General features: G+C 38.0%; 1 protein-coding gene across 1 annotated transcript in view; it reads left to right on the forward strand.

Annotated features, from left to right (window-relative positions):
* The first annotated feature begins 860 nt into the window (after positions 1-860).
* The window catches only part of FAM199X (family with sequence similarity 199, X-linked), a 28,247-nt gene continuing 6,603 nt past the window's right edge, over positions 861-22,504 (forward strand). Inside the window, exons 1-5 of the mRNA XM_045880959.3 lie at positions 861-1,478; positions 9,353-9,572; positions 18,507-18,656; positions 18,906-19,067; positions 21,301-21,567. Of these exons, the coding sequence (XP_045736915.1) occupies positions 1,282-1,478; positions 9,353-9,572; positions 18,507-18,656; positions 18,906-19,067; positions 21,301-21,567 (996 nt within the window). The 5' untranslated portion in view covers positions 861-1,281. The remainder of the gene's footprint in view (positions 1,479-9,352; positions 9,573-18,506; positions 18,657-18,905; positions 19,068-21,300; positions 21,568-22,504) is intronic.

Consider the following 22,504-nt stretch of genomic DNA (forward strand, 5'->3'; position numbering starts at 1 on the left):
TTAATGTTTTTATTAAGAGATTATGCCCTCATTATTTTATATGAAAATGGGCTTCCTTTTATAAAGTAGTAGTTTAAAAAATTGTCTTCATTTGGCGAAATAAGAAATTGGAAATCTTGTGTTTTCCTCCAAATATTAAAAAAATTTTTTTACACGTCCAATATCTGCAACCACTTGTCTGGAAAGCAGAGAAAAGAGAACGAGACAGGAGGACAGAATGGTATGTGACACCTAGTAAGTTGACTTAAGTTGCACAAGTTAAGCGCCATAATGCACTTTCTACGGGAGCACTGACAGGAATATGCAAGACTCATTGGGAGTCAGGGAAGGCTTCACAGAGGAGGTAACTTTTGAGCTGGGGCTTTAAGGATTAGCAGGGGAGAACCCGCAGGGCATTCCAAGCAGAATGCATAATGCGACCAAGAGCACAGAGCACAAAAGAGCACTACGTGTCTAGCAGCTCTGAGTAGCCTGGTGGCTGTTATGTAGAGTTCTCAGGGTTAGAAGATCAAGGGTGAGGCAGGGACTATTTTTTTTCTTACTTGGCTCATTTCCCCTACAGCTCATTGCACAGTGCTGGGCACACACACTGCAGGAGCTCAATATAAATAAATACTCATTGAATTGGGACAGGGTGGTCGAGTACGCTGGGAACCAGGGCATCTGGATTCTTTCTCACGCACTCGCAGTGTGACCTTGGCCAAGTCCCTTTTCTCAGGGCTGCCGCTTGCTGCTTATTAATCAGCCGTGGGTGAAAAAACAGAGGTGGTTGGCCTGAAGCTCAGGGCCTTTCCAGCGCCAGGAAGCCCAGGTTCGATGCGTGGAGGGCGGGCGGGCGGAGGTTCAATTCCTCCTCCGCTCCAGCAGGGGGCACAGGGAGTGGCTTCCCAACGCCTTTCTCCTCCCGGCCGGCGCCGGCGGATTGCAGCAGTAGCGAGTGGTGAGCGCGGTGGGCGGGCCGGGCGGTGGCGGCGCTGGCGGCGGCGCTGCGCTGCGCTGCACTGACTGGGCTGGGCCGGGCAGCGGCCGCGACTCAGACGGCTGCCGAGGCCACTGAGGCGCTGACCGGGTGGCCAGTCCGCTGCTGTGCCCTCTAGCAGCCCCTTAGCGCGGCCGGCATTGCCCCGGCAGCATCCGGCCACGGCGCTCAGCCTGCTAGTGAGCTGCGGTGGGCACACCCCGGCTCGGCGGCGGCGGCGGACAGGTTAGAGTGGGGGAAGGGGCAGGCGCGGGAGCAGCCCAGGGCCAGAGAGGGAGTCCAAAGCCAGGCGGTCTCCAGCCATGTCCGACGAGACGTCGGCCACCACTTCGTACGAGAAGTTTCTAACCCCCGAGGAGCCCTTCCCGCTTCTGGGACCCCCTCGCGGGGTGGGCACCTGCCCGAGCGAGGAGCCAGGCTGCCTGGACATCAGCGATTTCGGCTGCCAGCTGTCCTCTTGTCATCGCACGGATCCACTCCACCGCTTCCACACCAACAGGTATGAACCGTCCCTGAGGGCAGGGGCGAACTGCCCACACCCCTGCCTCAAACGGGAGAACGCTGGGTTGCTCCCAAACCTGGCGCTCCGCCTCGGGTCTGCGCTTCTATTCGTCCCCTCCCCCACCTTCCTCCGACCAGTGCTCCTTCCCTGGCTCCTTCCCTGTCCCCCTCCCTATTTTCACCCCTGCCCTCCGATTTTCCTTTCGGCCGGCATTTTACTTGCTCCCTTTTCCCCATTCATCTTCTGGACCAGAGTGATGCCTGCCTTTCCCCTCCTACCTCATCTGTGCCCGGAGAATCTCAAATCTGCACCCTCAATTTTAAGATGCATCCCTGTTTCCATCCACCTGAAAAAGTTTAACCCCTTCCATTTTCCATACGTTCTAGAGTAGATTTCGGATGACTCAAAAACCAATCTGTGGTTCTTTTGAAAGATGGCACTTTTAAAGCTAGAATCTTCCTTTTCCCGATTTTTAATCTGCCTCACAGCCCCATTTCCACTCCCACTCCAATTTTTTTTTCGTGAAGCTCTAGGAAACCAGACGGTCCTCCTCCCGCCCCCCCCCCCCATGAACTCTTTGCTTTACCGCTTTAGGCCCTGCCAAAATGTATAAGCTTAGATCTGGAAGGTTCCTTCATGTAGCTTATCCCTTGGTTTGCTCCCCCAGTGGAGGGATGGAGCTAAGCTTAGGATGGGCTTGCTTATACAAATTTACTCAGAGGGTGCATTTCCTAACCGATTTTATTGGAAGCTAGAGTGTTCTGGAGAATTCTCTCATGCAAGCATTTGAGTGTTATGGGGGATGTGAAGATGTACACATAGCCCCAACCTATAATATAGGTGGATATTTGAGAGATACATACCAAGGCCTGGGAGGGTGTGTGGAGAACAAGCGAGGAGATGGGTTTAACTATGGAAAATATTGGCATTGAATTAAGGAGTTTGGTTCTGATTTCTGGTCCACAATATGAGCATGAACAAATCCTTCCACATTTTAATGTCTTTTGCATGCCCTCCCCCACCTCTTAAATCAGTCTACAGTTATACTGAGCTTCTGCCAGGTACAAGGAGTGTATAAAACATCATTCTTCCCTAAAAGAAAGTTAGAGTCTGGAAACGAGGTGTTATAGTTAAATAGAAGATCAGCATAACACATTTGAAAAGGAAGTGGTAGTAAATTTGTTACGACTTTTCCAAATCTTCATTGCAAAAATGAGGAAACTGAGGCCCAGAGAGGAAAGACTAAGTTCAAGGTCATAAAACTGAGTTAGGCAAAGCCAAGATTACTTCTTTGGAGCCAGTGATGAAACTTGGAACAGAACTAATGGCTCAGATGTTGTAAATGGTTGTTATAGTTTCTTAGACTGACTCGCAGAAGCTTACTTAACCCATGATGTGATTTTAACATGAGTGTAATGTATTTATGAAATCAAGTGTGCTTAGGATTGTTTGCATTGGAAAACAATATGAAAGACTACTTTTGCACATATTTGGTATTTAAGTTTTACAGCATTGGAGCAAGTCCTATAAACAGGAAAGTGAAATGATTTCAGAATTAACCTGCTCTGATGATGAGGGCAAGGGAGTGGGAAAAGAGGCTAAGGGTAAGCACTGCCAAAATTGGTAGGGTGATGAAGAGTGAAGCAAGGAGAATACATTTCTTACAGCTTGTTCTGTTCCTTTTTCTTGTTTCCATTTTTCTCTTGTGTTTTTCTATTCCTTTTCTTAGAGACCGAGATAAGGCCAAGGTTGTTTTCCAGAATGGGGCAGTTAAGATAGAGGAGGTTCCTGTTCAGCCCGTTTTCCCAAGTGAAACATTTTGCCTGCTTTTTAAAAACCTCCATCTCCTACCCTACTTTTCTGAAGGCTTGGAATGGCACTAGGATGTCTAATGTATTTTGATTTGTACCCTTTTCAACAGAGATTAGGGCAAACAGAAGTAGCAATATTTACATCAAATGATGTTTCTGCCCTAGGCTACCTTGCTTTTTAAATTTTTTTTTTTAGATTTTATTTATTTATTTGAGAGAGAGAGACAGATAGTGAGAGAGAGCACAAGTGGGGAGGAGAGGAAGAAGCAGGCTCCCCGCAGAGCAAGGAGCCTGATGCGGGACTCGATCCCAGGACCCTGGGATCATGACCTGAGCCGAAGGTAGACATCCAACCAACTGAGCCACCCAGGTGCCCCTACCTTGCTTTTTAAATCTTTTCTCATTCTGGAATGTTCTTCCTTCCTGCCCCTCCTCAAGGTGGCATTTGAGAGGACCATATACTTCCAGTCAGTCCTTTTCAGGGAGAAGCAAACAGCTAAGTCATGTATGCAGGCAAAGTTTAGTTTACAGAATTCTTTTATTTTGGATTTGCACGTGTCACATCTTTTCTTCACATCACCAGTTCAAGCAGCAATTCAAAAATCAGATCTCCATACTTGAGTATTGATGTTCTGCTTTGGGTTTAGTCATTATAAAACACGTTTTATTGGAAATAAAAAGCTTGTCAGTTGGTAAATACTTGGTTTACCTTTATTTTGCGTCTTCCTTGTTACCTGATAAGAAAACTATGGAGATTATTTAATGCCATTGATAAGAGCCTTATGATGATGGCAGTTTTGTGCCTGCTCATTTACTGGACTCTGGGCTCTATTTGTAATCTTCCTTAACCAGGGGGCTCAGGGCACTATTAATTTATGATCCCTAAGTTTATTGTTTATAGTGTTCATATTAGAGTCACCTGTGACTGAGGTTGGCATGTCACTACTCTAGGTTCAGTGGAAAATTACATGAACACAACCACTTTCCTAAGAATTCACACGTTCCTAGGAGTATCTTTTAGGATTTTATGACCAAGTTGGGTTTGTCTGGAAGTTTGGTAGAATAAAATAAATTTCAATAAACTAAGAAACTTAATTATATTTTTAAAGATGTATTTATTTGAGAAAGAGTGCACATGTGCGAGAGGGGGCAGGGGCAGAATGAGAGAGAAGAGAGAGAATCTCAAGTGGACTCTGTGCTGAACCGGATGCGGGGCTTCATCTCAACCTGAGATCATGACCTGAGCCAAAACCAAGAGTTGGACACTTAACCGACTGAGCCACCCAGGCGCCCCAATTATTTTTTAACTTAAATGTATATATGGAATATATGTGGTGTTTAAGACATTTTTCTTTGGTTTTGGCACAGGATGTTTCTGATGTAATTGTGGGTTTTCTTTTAGCATTTGTCCATGGCAGCCTCCACCATTATCAAAAAGGGAAGTCATTTACCAAATTGAAAAAATTATAATGATATTGGTAAGTTCTATAATTAAATTGTGAGATGAAGGAGGTTAATACGAACTACTCGATGTGTTATTATCTTCATCTTTTAGTAGTACATCAGTACTTTGACACTGAACAATTGTGAAAAGTATGTGAGAGGACAGTGTCTCACTTTTGTTCACCCTATTGGCAGGATAGGAAATGAACTATTGTATAAAGCAGTTACTCGGTTATGTGATTTTAGAACCCTATTTCAATCATTGTTAACTAGAAGAACCCCAAGACTACTATGTACCCTTTGTACTACCCACAGTTTTCCTATCTCAATATAGAATTAACACTTGCAGCAGAGCTGTGAGTTACAGGTGGGAGAACCATTGTCCGTGAAGTAACATTATAGAGGCAGGAAGAATTTGGTTTGGGGACTTGTTGAGACAAATTGAGAATGGGGATCAGGCTTGGGAGAGCTATCCAGCCTAATGTGGATTTGGGAGCATTCAGAATGGGAAGAACAGTAGAATAGTAACGTGTTAGGGGTAGAACTGTGGGTTACAAGGGTTGAGAGAAGAAACTTTTCAATAAATTTAGCAGGGAAAGGAAGGAGAAGAGATGTGGTAATAATTTGAAAAAAAACAAAAACAAAAGGTGAAGGTTTCGTTGTTGTTGTTGTTTGTTTGCCTTGTTTAGTTTTTCTTTTCCAAGAATAGATATTTTTAGCTCCTTAGAAGTAGCCCACAGGAAAGGGAGAAACTGAAAATATGAGAGAGTGTGGGATGACAGGAGATGGCTGGGATGAACTCAGAACACGAATGGAATATTTATTCTTAGAAATGACATGGAATGTTTTTTACTTCCAAGACTATAGAGAGGGTAAGAGGGATGGATAATGATACCAAGACAATTGAGATCACTAGGAGGAGAGTTGGGAATGTGAGTAGAGTGGGGGGATTATGTCATCTTCTCTAACTTGGGACCTCGATGGCCTGCTGTGCTCCAAAATTGTAGCAGAGGTGGAGGGGTGGCTATATGCGGGTTTTGGCAGATAGGCTTTGCAGATAAATGTTCTTGGCTTTACTTTTTTTAAATTAAAATTTGGGCAGCAAGCCTAGTTATTGCATTAAACTCCATTTCATTAGGATTCTTTTCAACAGTTTTCTTTTAAGGTAGAAAGTCTCCTTTGTCAATAATTTTACGGTTATAGCTAGGATCTTAGCGTTAGGTAGCTATCTCCTACTGGAATAAGATGTAAGGACTTTGTAGATTTGAATAGTTCAGTGCTGAGCACATTTACACAGAGGTCATTCATTACACATTTGAAACTAACGGAGCAGTCTAAAAGAATCACACTTAAATTTTTATTACAAAAGCTCACTTTAGAAATTGGCATATACAAAACTGTAAAGATCACTCATGATCCCTTTCAGTAAAGATGACAACAGTCAGCATTTTGATGTTGTTACTTTTAATGTTCTTTTTATGTTCATATGTAATTTTTAAAAATCAGGATATATAATTTGACCAGGTTTTTACACTTACATTGTGAGTGTTTTTCTTTTCAAAAAATAGTCTGAAAATATAATTTTTAGTTTTTTTATTTTTTAAGATTTTATTTATTTGAGAGAGAGAGAGCAAGTGAGAGAGCACGAGCTGGGGCAGGGCGGGGGGCGGGGGGAGAAGTAGGTTCTTTTCCCTTTGTTGGCTATTACAAATGATATTGTTTGGACATACATTTTTTCCCAATTTCTATTTGGGGAAGTGATAGATTCCTGAAAAGGCAATTACTGAGTCCAAAGGAATGAACTTTTTTGAAGCTCTTGATATATATACAGTAGCAAATTGCTTTTCAGGAAGATTATGCTAATTTAACACTCTCACCAGCAATGAATAAAAGTACTACCTATTTTGTTTTTGTTCAGATTGCCTTAAAGTAATAATAATATTTGGAAATTAGAAGATAGTAGAATTTTTTTAAATCTCTAGTAGTAAAAATATTATTTTTCTGTTTTGTAAATGATTGGTTCCAAGTATGAACCCAGTATTTTTTACCACTGTTAATTGAAAAAAAAAAAGAAAAAAGAGCAAAAGCTTCTAAGAATACCCAGAATCCTGTTAAATCTGTTAGAAAGTCATGGACCTAGAAAACTGAGAAACATACTGATTTTGCCCTACATTAAGAGCACAAAACCAAGCAAATTCCTGGCTTGTCCGTGATCTAACCATTAGGTTATTAAATCTAGCATAGTTTTTTGAAAAGGAAAGTCATTATTATTCACGGAGGGAAATACATTTCTACTGAATTTTTGCAAGCTCAGAAAAAAGTTCTCATTAAAAAAAATTACCTAACAGCTTTTCCTACCACATAACACAGTACTTGGCCCATAGAAGATACTGTTTGTTGAGTGGGTGAATGAATAAAGATTGAAAAAGCTCACATGCAATTTAAAGACAAAAGAAAAAACAGTTTGCCCAGAATATGGCATAGATAATGGTTTACTAAGTCTAGGAGAGTGATTGCGATTTTTTAGCTTTTATATTGTCTTATTGTACATCCAGAACAATTTGGTTAATTCTACTAGGTTTGTTGATTTTTTAAAAAATGAGGATACTGCCTGCCTAGTAAGCATGTGATGAAACTAGGTAATATTACAAGGTATTCTAAGATGTTAGATGAATTTTAGATTTTTGCCTATTTATAAAAGCTTGTTGACATCTGTATTGATGGTTACTGAACCATAATAGTTTAGAGAGTGTGTGTCTGTGTGTGTTTTGATCCTTTAAAATATTCTACGTTTAGCTAAAGGAAAAAGTGCCATAAAATTGTCAGATTGCCCAAATTTTGTATATCAAGAACTTTGAAATTAAGATTAATAATACAAAATAAGGGGGGAGTTAAAAAATGAAAAACATGGTTCAAGAAAAAAATGGGTTTAATGAATGATGAGAAACAACCTAATAATAGGTAAATAACAGGCTTTTCTTCAGGAAGTCATTATTTCAGTATCTTATTAGTATCGGATATACTAAATCATTATCTTAAGGATTAATTCCCTAGGCTACTGCCTAAGCAATGAAGATTATCTTGTTAACAGTATGAAGCTAGTGGAAATTTACAAAAGAAAATAGATTTGTAGATTTCAAGAAAAAAGTAACCCTGCAACAAATACCACAGGCAAAATGTTAATATTCTTAATGCATCAAGAACTCATAGAATCAGTAAGGAAAACATTAACACATAGAAAAACACTAGAGCAAAATAGCTAATTAATATTTTAAAATTTGATCTTGGCAGTATTTGAAGAAATAAAAATTGATATAAAAAATTTTTTTTTTCGGGACGCCTGGGTGGCTCAATTAAGCATCTGCCTTCAGCTCAGGTCATGATCCAAGGTCCTGGGATCAAGTTCCGCGTCGGGCTCCTTGCTCAGTGGGGAGCCTGCTTCTTCCTCTTCCTGCCACTCCCCCTGCTTGTGCTCTTTCTCTCTCTCTCTCTCTGACAAATAAATAAAATCTTTAAAAAAAATGGTTTTTAGAATAAAAAAAATTAAAAGAAAAAAAATTAAAAAAATGTTTTTTTTCCCCATCAGATAGGTCAAACTTTAAAAATGAAAATTCCAGGGGCGCCTGGGTGGCTCAGTCGTTACGCGTCTGCCTTCGGCTCAGGTCATGGTCCCGGGATCCTGGGATCGAGCCCCTCATCAGGCTCCCTGCTCAGCCGGAAGCCTGCTTCTCCCTCTCCCACTCCCCCTGCTTGTGTTCCCTCTCTCACTGTCTCTCTCTCTCTGTCAAATAAATAAAATCTTAAAAAAAAAAAAAGAAAGAAAATTCTAGTGCTGTTAAGGTTGTGGTGAAATGAGCATGTTTTATATACTGCTTTGGGGAGTGTAAATTGGTGCAGCCTTTCAGAAAGTCATTTGACTAAGTATGATATGACCTTGAGAAGTGTTCATATTCTTTGACTTAGTACTTTCCTTTCAAGTAATCTATCTTGAAAGATTATGTGTTTTGTTTTGTTTTTTTAGTCTTTTATTAAATTAATTATAAATTAAAAAGTCTCATGATCTATTTGACCTTCTTCCTTCGATAATACTTAGGCTGTTTCCATTTTCTTTGGTATTACAAATAATACTGAGACGAACCTTTCTAATTATAATTATTTATCAAAATACATGAACCCTGCGATCATGACCTGAACCGAAGGCAGATGCTTAACTGACTGAGCCACCCAGGCAGCCCTAGATACAATTTTCTTTTAAAATATTTTATTATAAAAAATTTCAGACAAATACAAGAGTAAAGGGAATAGTGTAATGAGCATCATATATCCATCACCCAGCTTCAACAATTATTCACATATGGCAATGTGTTTTATAGCATTACTTGTTCCTCAAACCCTTATTATTTTGTGAAAAATCCCAAATATATTTCATTTATAAATGTTTTAGTATACATCTTTAAAAGATAAGGGCTCTTTTGAAAATAATCACAATATCATTGTCATACCTAAAAATATATTTACATTCTTCATAAGTGTCTTGAATGTATCTCCTATGAATATCTTAAAATTGTGTGGCTTCTGGAGTTCCTGTTGTGATTTCTTTTGTGTTGTGTTTTTAAGGTGGAACTTAACTTCTTGTGGAACAAGTGTTGCCAGCTCAGAATGCAGTGAGGAGCTATTTTCATCAGTTTCTGTTGGCGATCAAGATGATTGCTATTCACTGTTAGATGACCAAGACTTCACTTCTTTTGATTTATTCCCTGAGGGGAGTGTCTGCAGTGATGTCTCTTCTTCTATTAGCACATACTGGGATTGGTCAGATAGTGAGTTTGAATGGCAGGTAGGTTTGTTGTTTTTTTTTTCCCCCTTATATTACCATCATTACTCCATAAATAGAATAATGAATTTCTGTTTTGATATTTTCATCTCTGACAACATTAAGAATTAGATGGAATATGTATCCTTTATTTTTGCTGATGTACCATTTAGGCTTCTGATGCTACAGATACCTTTTTGTGGATTTTCATGTAATTTAATACTTGTATAATGTTCTCATTATTATATATTATCAGTACTTTTCTATGCATGAATCCAAGCAAATGTATTCTTCCTACATTATAGTAAATAGCCTTTGTGTCCTTACAGGCAGAATATCCTTGCATTGGTTATGTTCTATAAATCTAAGATCACAAACCATTGTTATCATAAAAACATAATTTTTGGTTCTGTTGTCAGAAATATAACAATTTCTCATTTTGTAATCTCTTCATATGTAGAGATGTTTTTTTGCCCTACAGTGTTTGTGTGTGTGTGTGTGTGTGTGTGTGTAGCATATATACCATGTAAAATAGCTTTGTGGCAAATTGTTGGGGAATTCTGCCATATAATGAGTGCAGTCTATCAGAAAATGTAAATCATGTTATTGCAACCCATTTTCTGATTGTAAAAGACAGTAACATTTGAGGAAGCTTTCCTTGCATAAAGCAAATGTTATATTCAACAGATACTTGAGTGCCTGCTATGTTTGAAAGCCATCCATATCTTTGAATTTATATTCCAAAAGAGGAATCAAATATTATTTTATTTCAAACATTTTCTTATTAAAATATGAAAACAGACTGGCATGAAGTTAAAGATAATTCTCCAAATCCCACTCTGCTGTGGTTACCATTGTAAGAGCTTGTGTAGATACAAGTATGTTTGCACAGTGTTAAAAACACACAAATGGGATCATACTTCAGCCACTGTTTGGCCCTTTGCTTTTTTTCAACTAATATCTCATTCTTTTCTATAGCTGTGTCATAATTTATTTAATCTGTTCCCTAATAATGGATATTTAGATTGGTTTCAGTTTTTTTTTGTTATAAAAATGCGACACTTAGGAGTTTTTAAAGAGGAAAAAATAATCTAAAACCCCTCTTTTTATATTATTTCAGATGTTTCTATTTTATGTACAGTTGTAAATACCATTTGCATAAAAATTATAAAATATTTTCAGCTTTTAAAAAATTGAGATAAAATTTGCCATTTTAATAATTTTAAAGTGTATAATTCAGTGATTTTTTATTCACAGTGTTGTACAGCCATCACGACTGTCTAACTCAGGAACATTTCCATCACTTTAAAAAGAAATCCATACCTGTTAGCAGATAATCCCAATTCCCCCCTGCCCCCATTACCTGGCATCCACTAATCTACTTTCTCTATGGATGTGCCTTCCTGGACATTTCATAAAAATGTACTCATATCATATGTGGCCTTTGTGTCTGGTTGCTTTTACTTGGCATGTTTTCAAGATTCATCCATGTTGTAGTGTGTGACAGTACTTCATTTCTGTCTTAGCTCAAACTGCTATAACAAATATCATAGACTGGGTGGCTTAAACAACAAACGTTTATTTCTCACAATTCTGGAGGCTGAAAGTCTAAGGTCAGAATGCCATCGTGGTCGGGTTCTGGTGAGGATCCTCTTCCTGGTTTGCATATGGCTGCCTTTTGCTTTATCTTCACATGGAGAAGGGAGAGAGAGCTGTGGTCTCTTCATCCCCTTATAATTATGGTTATCAATCCCATTATGGGGGCTCTACCCTCATGTAAATGTAATTATCACCCAAAGCCCTACCCTCAGATCCTCCTAATTGGGGATTAGGGCTTCAAGATAGGGATTTGGTGGTGGTGGTGAAGGGAGGGTGCACACATTCAGCCCACACCAATTCCTTTTCATTCCTGAATAGATATGGACACATCACATTTTGTTTATCCATTCATCTGCTGATGGGTGGTTTCCAGTTTGGGGCTGTTATGAATATACTGCTGTGAACATTCAGATATAAGTTTTTATATGGATGTATCTTTTATTATTGAAGTATAGTTGACATATTATGGATGTATATTTGTAATTCCCTTGGGCACACACTTCGGAGTGGAATTGCTGGGTCATGTGATAACTTTATGTTTAACTTTTTGAGGAACTGCCAAAATGTTTTCCTAAGTGGCTGTACCATTTTACATTTCCACCAGCAATATATGAAACTTCTAATTTCTCCATATCCTTGCCAAACCTTGGTATTGTCTGTCTTTTTGATTATAACCATCCTACTGTGTATAAAGGGGTATTTCATTTTGGTTTTAATTTGCATTTCCCTAATGACTAATGATGTTGAGCATCTTTTCATATGCTTACTTTTCATTGATTGGTATTCTTTTTTGGAAGAAGGTCTGTTCAAATCCTTTGCCCATTTTTAAATTGTATTGTCTTTTATTGTTGCATTGTAAGAGTTTATTATATGTTATGGCTACTAGATCCTTATACATGACTTACAAAAGATCTTTCCCTTCCTGTGGGTTGTCTTTTTACTTGATACTGTCCTTTGACACACAAAAGGTTTTAATTTTAGTAAAGTTCAATTTATTTTTTTCTTTGAATACTGTGCTTATTATGTCATATTTTAAAATACCATTGCTTAATCCAAGGTCGTGCAGATTTTCACCTGTTTCCTTCTTAAGAGTTTTACAGTTTAAGTTTTTACATCTAGTCTTTGATCCATTTTGAGTTCCTTTTTGTATATGGGATACAAATACAAATGTATAAGGGGTACAAATTCATTCTTTTGCATGTAGATACTCAGTTGTCCCAACACCGTTTGTTGAAAAAACTATATTCTTTGCTTATTGAATGGTCTTGGTACCCTTGTGGAAATGAATTGGTCATAGATGTGTAGGTTTAGTTCTGGGCTGTCAATTCTATCCCATTAACATATATGTCTATCCTTATGCCAGTACCACACTGTTTTAATTGCTCTAGCTTTGTAGTAAAGTTTGAAGTCAGGAAGCATGAGGTTCTTTGTTCTTCTTTATTAAGATTGTTTTGGCTATTGGGGATCCCTTCTGCAATTCCACATGAATTTTAGGATCAGGTTGTCCATTTCTGCAAAAAGGGCGGTTGGAATTTTGGTAGGGATTGCATTGAATCTGTTATTTTTGTGTCCAAGCCTTGTACTTCCTTGGTTCAATTTATTCCTACATATTTTATTCCTTTGATGCTGGTGAAAATGTAATTGTTTTCTTAATTTCATTTTTGCATTGTTCATTGTTAGGGTATAGAAATAAAACTGATTTTTGTATATTGATTTTGTATTCTACCACTTTGCTGAACTCATTTGTTGGCTTAAGTGATTATTTTTTTCTGTGTGGATTCTTTAGAGTTTCTATGTTTAAAATCTTGTCATCTGTGAATAGAGATAGGTTTTCTTCTTCCTTTCCAGTCTGGGTAGCTCTTTTTTTCCTTGCTTAATTGCCCTAGCTAGATCGCCAGTGCAGTGTTGAATAGAAGTTGCAAAAATGGGCATCCTTGTCTTTTCTGATCTTAAGAGAGAAGCTTTCAGTCTTTCACCATTGAGCATAATGGTAGCTGTAGGTTTTTCATAAATGCCCTTTATCATATTAAGGAATTTCCCTTCTCTTCCTAGTTTGTTCAGTGTTTTTATCTGAAAGAACTATTTAGATTTTGTCAAAATGCTTTTTCTGCCTTTATTGAGATGATCATGCAATTTTTTCCCTTCATTCTATTAGTATGATGTACTACATTGATTTTTGTATGTTGTGATCCACCCTTGCATTCCTGGAATAAATCTAAATTGGTCATGGTACATACTCGTTTTAATATGCTGCTGGATTTCATTTTGCTGAGAATTTTTGCATCTGCATTCATAAGGGATACTGGTCTGTAGTTTTCTTGTGATATCTTTGTATTGCTTTGGCCTCATAGAATGGGTTAGGAAGTATTCCCTTCTCTTCTGGATAACATACTGTAATACAGTTTCCCATTTAACACATAAACTTTTTCATGATCTTCATAATGACTCTTTTAATGACTATATAATATTCCTGGTACTATTCCTGGTACTATAATATTCCTGGTGCCAGAACTTGTGAGACCATTCCTTTTACATCTGTTTCAAAATTTTTTCTACTATTGGTAACACAGCAGTAAACATCTTTGTGTGGGTACCTTTTTATTCTGTGCTTCATTTTTTAAGTGCACACTTTGTATTTAAAATCAGACTACTATAAGGATTCTTAATAAAGTATAATCGGATGGAGTTCTGATAATTCTGAGAATTATTTTTTCTGATTACTTGATTTAGAGTTTTTATCCATAATGTTGCAAAGTGGCAGGCGTTTTTGAATTTTAATTGCTGACTTCACTCATTTCATGAGTAGAGTGGAAAACTATCCCCAACTACTCACTAAAAATGTACATGGCTGACTAGAACATTGGAACAAAAAGGAGGCCTGCCTTAGCAATGTGTTTCCCCACTTCTGAAAGTGGAGTGTGGGTAATCTGTTACCATGGATGTTTGCTATTTAAATATTCTGAAAGGTTTAAAATGCTCTCTTGTCTTTGTGGGACCTTGTAATGATGAGCAGTAAATTATCCAAGAAGATAATTATAAATTATGTGTTGGGATTAATATAGATTAAAATCGTTAACTATAACTTAAAAATTCCTGTTACCTCTGTTGTGATTAAAAACTACATTTGTTTAAATCTTTTTAACAGATGTTTCAGTTACTACTAAAGTAAATATAAAGGATTCATAGATTCTCTGGGAAGAGAAATACTAACTACTTGATAAGGCAGGGTTTTAACCTTACAGTGAAGTAGCATCAAAGCATTTTGCTTTTCTGATAGTCTTCTTTGCTTGCAGTCCTTTTATTATTAAAGCTATATTTGACTAGTGTTAGAGCTTGAGAAATTATTTTACTGTTGAGCAGGGAGCCATAGAAAATTTAAAGAGTGAGTAATTCAGCTGTCACACTTGAAACCTAAAGGTGCAATTTGAAATTACACATCAGTTGTTACAGAAATGAGCTTACTCATAAAATTTTGCTGCATACTGCAGAAAATATGGCAGAGGTTTGATTTAATTCTCCCTACTTGTCACAGTTACTGATTATAATATAAATATACTAAATATTGTCCATGAAAAATACGGAATAAGAATTATTAAGCATTTTTAGCTTGAGATATAAAATGGAAAATTGCTCATCTAATAAATATAGAGGAGCTCATACAGTTAATTCTGATGTACATCTGCAGCTCTAATCCCATATCTCCAATTGACTACTTGACATTTCCACTTGGATGACCTTATTATTTAATGTACCTATTATCTGATGCCAAGTCCTTGATCAGTAATGTAACTTCCAATTACAGTGTTTCCATGGGAAAAAAAATAGACTCCGCTTTATGACATGTCTTACAGTGTAGTGAAAAATGACTATTGTCATTTTGAAGGACATTTGCACTTGCTTCTTTCATTATCACTACAAACTTTCCATATTCCAAATTGCCTTCTTCTCTCATTCCAAACTACCTGCAAGGCAAGACAGCCCAGCATAGTTGAAAGCACCAGACTTGTGTCCCACTTTGGATACTGGCACTAGCCATATGACCCTCCCTAGACATTATTTTTCCTTATTTGTAAAATGAGGGTGTTGGACTAGAAGATCTATAATATTGCCTCAGGTCTCTTGCTATAAAAAATTGAGGTCTTTTAAGTGCATTACCCTGGATGGGTTGTATGACTGTGAAATGTGGCCAGTTTTCTTCTGGTTTCAACAAATGGTCATCTATCATCCATTCAGTTGTCAAACATCTGGCTGTCTCAGTCAGAAAAACATGTGACTCTTGATCCCAGAGTTGTGAGTTTGAGCACCATGTTGTGTGTAGAGATGACTTAAAAATAAAATCTTAAAAACAGCTTTGTGAATTGTTTTTCATTTGAAATTCTCCCTGTTTATTCCCATTTTTCTTTGCATTTTTATCTTAGTCCAAGTCTAGATCAAATAAGAACTTCCTGTCTGATTGTAGTCTTTCCTCACTCTGTTTTGTCCCTGTACTGCTTTTTAACTCATCTTCCCTCAAGACTAGTTTCATCAAGTTACTTCTACTTAAAAAATGTTACTGGCCTACTTCTGCATATCATATAACAGCTTGTTCATCCATTGAGCTTTCAATTCCATAGCACTGATTTTCTGTTGTTTTTTTTTTTAAGATTTTATTTATTTGAGAGAGAGAGAGTGAGAGAGAGCATGAGAGTGGGGTGAGGGGCAGAGGGAAAAGCAGACTCCCCACTGAGCAGGGAGCCCAGACGCAGGGCTGATCCCAGGACCCTGGGATCATGACCTGAGCTGAAGGCAGACGCTTAACCAGCTGAGCCACCCAGATGCCCCTCATTTCCTTTTTAATTATATTAGTCTCCTTATCCTCATCCTATTTTTTTTTTAATCTGTGGTTTTACCAAGTTGTTCTTCTTACTTGAATGCCTTCTCCTTTTCCCCATTCTGTGATTCTGAGAGTACCTTGTGAAACTTCACCCACTTTAGCAACATGTGGCATTCTCTGATGGCTTATACTACCTTTTATAAGGGTACAAAACCATGGAAAGAGATGGAAAAAGGAAGACACATTTGTTTATTGAGGGTTGCCTTGTGCCAGGCCTATCACCTCATGTAAATTTCTCAACAATCCTTTGAGATGGGTGGCATTAACCATAACTCTGGGGCTCAAAGAAGCAAACTAACCTCCACAAGATCACATGGCTAGCGAGCAGCAGAACTGGGATTTGAACTCTGGCATCTTTTTACTTCTCCCTGAAAAAAAAAAAATAGCTGAAGAACCACTAGTTGCCTTCTTTATCCCACCCTCCACCCCCCCACCCCCAGCAAACACATAAATAGAACCAAAGGCACAAATTTAAGTGCTTAACATATAGTCTGTTACCTAGCAGATGTTCACTAAAGATTTAGATGGAAATTGTTCTTAAATTTTGAGAGTATACATATTTTGATAGTTCCTTTACCTAATACATCAAAGGAGCTTGAAGTAGGGGAGGCCTTTCATCCGATAAGGACTGTTTCATTTTGTTTTAGGAACCCCAGGGAGATCTTTAATGTAGTAGTGTTGTGATTTGAAGTCTTTCAAAGGGAAAATAGCAAAACATTTTCTTTTTTGACATTAAAGACTGAAAAAATGGCCTTCATCTATGCATTCAGCAATCATTCTTTCATGACACTGACTAGGTAACATCAAAGCTAAGGGTGAATGAACAATTCAAGCAGTGTTAGTTAATGAGATTTTAATGGAAGTCATACAAATTGTTGGTAGTCATTTATGTACTTGGACTCATCAGTGACTGTTAAAATGAAAATGTGGTTTTTAACAGTAGTAGCTAACTTAGACAATTTCATTCTAAGCATCATGGTCACCTTGCATGGTGATCAACCCCATTTTTGTATCTTCGTTTATCTCTTCTGTGCAGCTGACTCCCCATTGCCTGTCCCCTTGTAGCTCTCCTAAGCTTTAATCCTGCAGCTTTAACTCACTGCTAGATATTTCTATTGATGACCTGTCATTTCAAACCTAGCATTTGTCATTTGCTATTTTGTATAATTGTATGTTTGTGTTATAATATTATCTTCCCCAGTAGAGTATAAAGTTTTTGTATAAGGACCATGACTTAAAATCCTTTGAATCCCCTGTACCTATTAGAGTGCTCCAGGTATAGTAGGAGGCCAGATGTGTGTGATTGCAATAATCTTCGTGGCAAAAGTAGCTTTTCTCTTTTGGTAACCTCAAAAGCCTACTAATCTTCCAGAGTTCAGATGCAATTGCAAAGGACAACAACAACAAAAAGGTGATATTTTGTACCTTGTAAAAATGAAAGCATTATCTTTGAAAATTACCTACTCCTTGTAGAAGAAATCATCTTTCTGGTGAATGACTTAAATGTATTTATTTGTTTATTTTTAAAAGTTTTATTTATTTAAGTATCTCTCTACACCCAATGTGGGACTCAAACTCATGACCCCAAGATCAAATGTTGCATGTTCTTCCAACTGAGCCAGCCAGGTGTCCATAAACACATTTAAAATTAAAACCATTCTGACTTTTGGAGGTGATCTATTACCCTGATTGTGGTGATGGTTTCATGGGCATATGCTTATGTCCAAAGTCCTCAAATTATATGTATTAGATATGTACTATTCTTTGTATCACTTATGACTCAAGATAGCTGTTAAAAAATGAAATCCATTCTATTTTTATTAGGCAGTATAAAATTATAGCACTTTTTTTTTGGTGTGCATCTCACTTTAAAATGATTTTCTGTGTATTAGGCTTGCTTGCTTTTCTCCTTTGTCTACACATTGTCTCAGCATTTTTCTAATTTTTCTTTTATAATGCTTCTGTTTTTAAAGTGTTTTGCTCTATATTAACAGCATATTTTAAATTATTTTAATTGCCTTGTGGTTAATACTGACTTGAGCACAAGGACCATGGCTTATTTGTCTCATATTGACGGTATGTCCAGCATAGTGTTAGGCAAACAGCCAGGTAATGGCAGATCAGTCCTGTCTCCTGAGATGGAGACCAGTGTTCCTTATTCATCATGCTGTGTGAGCCCTAGCCTACATTCACACTGTGAATTAAAAACCCTAATGATGATTGACTCTTAAGTTAGCATTTTATTAACAAGTCTTGATTATGATTTTCAGCTTTTGGAAAGTATCTCATTGAGTAAGTGACTGTATACAAAGAATATGTTGATGTTGCTGCTTTGTCTAAAATAGGAGTGATTCAGAATTAATGTCTTCTCATTCTGTATTTGTCATTAAAAAGTAATTTTTAATCAGTATGAAATATGTTGTGGTATTTAAAATGTATTTTTGAAAAAATTTTGCTTTTCCTACCCCCTTCTTATTTTTATAAAGTTACCAGGCAGTGACATTGCCAGTGGGAGTGATGTACTTTCTGATGTCATACCCAGTATTCCCAGTTCACCTTGCCTGCTTCCTAAAAAGAAAAATAAGCACCGGAATTTAGATGAACTTCCTTGGAGTGCAATGACAAACGATGAGCAGGTAGGGATCTTGACGTTCTTAATTGAAAGCATATACGTAGAGACTATGTGAAACTCAGTGTATTGCCTGTTTAAAGCTACTGGGTAAATGTGGATTGCTTAGTAAAATCTGAGTGGGAGCTTTAACTGTTTTGCAGGGAACACCTATCATGTTAAGTGCTTTTAATATTTGAAACACATTATAAATGACACACTAAAATATCAGAGGTTTTGGCATTGATCTTGTTTATTATAATTTTTCATCGCATAGGTGGAATATATTGAGTATCTGAGTCGTAAAGTCAGTACGGAGATGGGTCTTCGGGAGCAACTTGATATTATAAAAATAATTGATCCTTCTGCTCAAATTTCCCCTACAGACAGTGAGTTTATTATTGAACTTAACTGTCTCACAGATGAAAAACTGAAGCAGGTATGTAAAGAAAATACAGATTGTACAGCTATGAAGAAAACCATTATTTTATAGTATGTAGACTTGAATAATCATATTTTAAAATACACAAATAATTAAGGTCCAAATCACTGCTCTGAAATGTAGTATTAGAAAAAATGATGGCAGTATTTGAGAGCAAATGGTTGTAAGGTTTTAGGTACATCTCACCTGGCAGTGCCTTTCTGGGATCATGTGGATCTAGAACCTCCTGTTTAGTTGTGTAGGCTTTGCAACTTAATTTTACCACTTAAGGGGTGGTTATGCTGTTTGTTTATTCTAACTCACCTTAAAAAAGAGTAATTGACAGAATCAAAATACTGATTATTGAGGGCTATCTATACTTGAGTGAACATCTGAATTGGGGGATTTGAGTAGTCTTATGGAGTAATTGAGCCTGGCTAGGATAAAATGTAATTTTCCTTCTGCTATTCTGAAATACACATTTCTGGTATCTTCTAAATAGTCTGTACTGCTCTATTTTTTTTTTTTTTTCGGTACATAGTTGAATGAATACTTATGTTCTCTTTTCATTTTTTAAGGTTTTTTTTTTTTGCCTTTATCATCACTTAAAATTTTTTTTATTTCACTATTTCTCTCAACAGACATACTATAATTTTCTACATTCCAGCTCATTTTTCATTAGTATTGAAATTGTGCCTTGCATTTGAAGACAGGTACCATGGGCCCCTACCTAAGATTTAGGAAACACCCTAATCTTAGATATAATCAGCAACTCACTTAAATCATATTAAGACCTTTAAAAAATGCCTAATCTGATTTATTTTATTGTTAATTTCTCTGAGTGTTATTTTCTTTTTTTTTTTAAGACTATTTATTTGAGAGAGAGAGAGAGAGAGAGAGAGAGAAGAGTAAGCCGTGGGAGGGGCAGAGGGAGAAGGAGAAAGAGAAACCAGCAGACCACCTGCTCAGTGCAGAGCCCAACTCGGGGCTCGATATCATGACCCTGAGATCACGACCTGAGCTGAAACCAAGAGTTGGACACTTAACGGACTATGCCACCCAGGCTCCCATAAGTGTTATTTTCTTATAATCCTAAATTCTGGAGGCTTGTAGCCTTCCATTTGCTGATTATATTTTATATGTTTTTTTTTTAATTTTTTTTAAGATTCTATTTATTTATTTGACAGAGAGAGAGAGACAGTGAGAGAGGGAACACAAGCAGGGGGAGTGGGAAGGGGAGAAGCAGGCCTCCTGCGGAGCAGGGAGCCTGATGTGGGACTCGATCCCAGGACCCTGGGATCATGACCTGGGCTGAAGGCAGATGCTTAATGACTGAGCCACCCAGGCATCCCTGTTCATCTGTTTTCTGTCTTAAATTCCACATAAGAGTGAAATCATACAGTATTTGTCTTTCACTGACTATTTTGCTTAGCATAATACACTCTAGCTCCATCCACATGGTGGCGAATGGCAAGATTTCATTCTTTTTGATGGCTGAGTAATATTCTCTTATATATATATACATACCCCATCTTCTTTATCCATTCATCAGTTGATGGACATTTGGGCTCTTTCCGTAATTTGGCTGTTGTTGATAATGCTGGTATAAACATGGGGGGGGGCATGTATCTCTTCGAATTAGTATTTTTGTATTCTCACAATACCTAGTGGTGCAATTGCTGGATCATGGGGTAGCTCTATTTTTAGCCTTTTGCAGAGCCTCCATACTGTTCTCCAGAGTGGCTGCATCAGTTTGCATTCCCACCAACAGTGCAGGAGGGTTCCCCTTTCTCCGTATCCTCACCAACACTTGGTGTTTCTTGTGTTGTTGATTTTAGCCATTCTGACAGGTGTGAGGTGGTATCTCATTGTAGTTTTTTTTTTTTTTTAAGATTTTTATTTGAGGGAGAGAGTGAGCGGAGGAGAGAGAGAGAACATGAGCGGTGGGGGGGGGGGGGGCGGGAGGAGCAGAGTAAGACGCAGACTCCCTGTTGAGCAGGGAGCCTGATGGATTGGATGCGGGGCTCCATCCCAAGCCTCCAGGATCATGACCTGAGCCGAAGGCAGATGCTTAATGATTGAGCCACCCAGGGGCCCCTCATTGTAGTTTTGATTTGCATTCCCCTGATGATGAGTACATCTGTAGCACTTCTGATAATGTCTTTCATTATGTACAATGTTCTTTTTGCCAGTATTTTGAGGGAGCACGTCAAAGAACGACACTGACCAGTTTTTGTGTGTGTGTTCCAAGGTCAGAAACTATATCAAGGAGCATAGCCCTCGCCAACGGCCTGCAAGAGAGGCCTGGAAGAGAAGCAACTTTAGTTGCGCAAGCACCAGTGGAGTGAGCGGGGCCAGTGCCAGCGCCAGCAGCAGCAGTGCCAGCATGGTCAGTTCTGCAAGCAGCAGTGGGTCCAGTGTTGGAAACTCTGCTTCAAACTCCAGTGCCAACATGAGTCGAGCACACAGTGACAGCAACTTGTCTGCAAGTGCAGCAGAGCGGATTCGGGATTCAAAAGTAAAATGTCTAATCAATACAAAACTTTACCTTTCAATATTAACATTAGTACTCCTTCATATAAATATCTTGAAGAGTTCAAATCATCTTGCTCTCTAGATGCCTGTGGATTTTGGCTTTAAGTGAACAAGCAGGATACTCTGCTGTTGAGTAAAGCCCTTTAGGCTGAGTGCTTTGAAATACTGTTTTGACCCACAGCCGTATCACATTCAATTTCATCTGATTTTTGTGTCTGTTTTAAGTAAGATAAATTGATGGAAATAGTGAGTCTCAGGATTGCAGTATTGACTGCAACTCACTACTGAGCGGATCTCACTATGTTGCTGATGTTGCTGTCTATTAGCTCCTAAGAATGTTCTGCATGTCTTGTGTGTGTGTATTAAATGTTTTCTGAATGTTTTAATCTTGTATGTTCTTAGATCTTTTAAAAATATAATAACACCTTCTCTAATTTCTGCCTATTCACAGCTGAAGAATTCTTTGTAATACTTTTGGGCACATAAAAAAAATAGGGAGGTGTAAGTGTATTTAGAATGGTTTTGTGATGCTTAGGTAAGTTCGGTTCCTTGCAGTGGTGACAGTTTGGAGCCAACTTAAGGAAGAGAAGGGTATCTCTATAACTCTTTGGGAACCCAGTGGGTGACTAGAAGATAGACAGTGATTCCTTCCCTGGCTCTTACCAAAGTAGCAGAAACATAGCCAGCTTTGTTGGTTGCCTGGGGATTCCTCTGGATATGTGGTCATTCCTTTTTTGCATCAGTTCACCAGTGACAAGGAATGGGAGTACCCACTGGGTTTCTAATGGGCTTTTAAGATGGTATTTGCCTAATATGGAAAAGACATGATTCTTTCCCAGCCATTGTAAAATCGCTTCTGCTTTTGGATAAAAGACACCTTAAAAGCATAAGCATTAGAGATTTTGGCAATGTTCTCTACA

Source organism: Mirounga angustirostris, unplaced genomic scaffold, assembly GCF_029215605.1.
Source record: "Mirounga angustirostris isolate CCGP_5_RB_7025 unplaced genomic scaffold, mMirAng1.0.hap1 SCAF_11, whole genome shotgun sequence".
NCBI classification, from domain to species: domain Eukaryota; kingdom Metazoa; phylum Chordata; class Mammalia; order Carnivora; family Phocidae; genus Mirounga; species Mirounga angustirostris.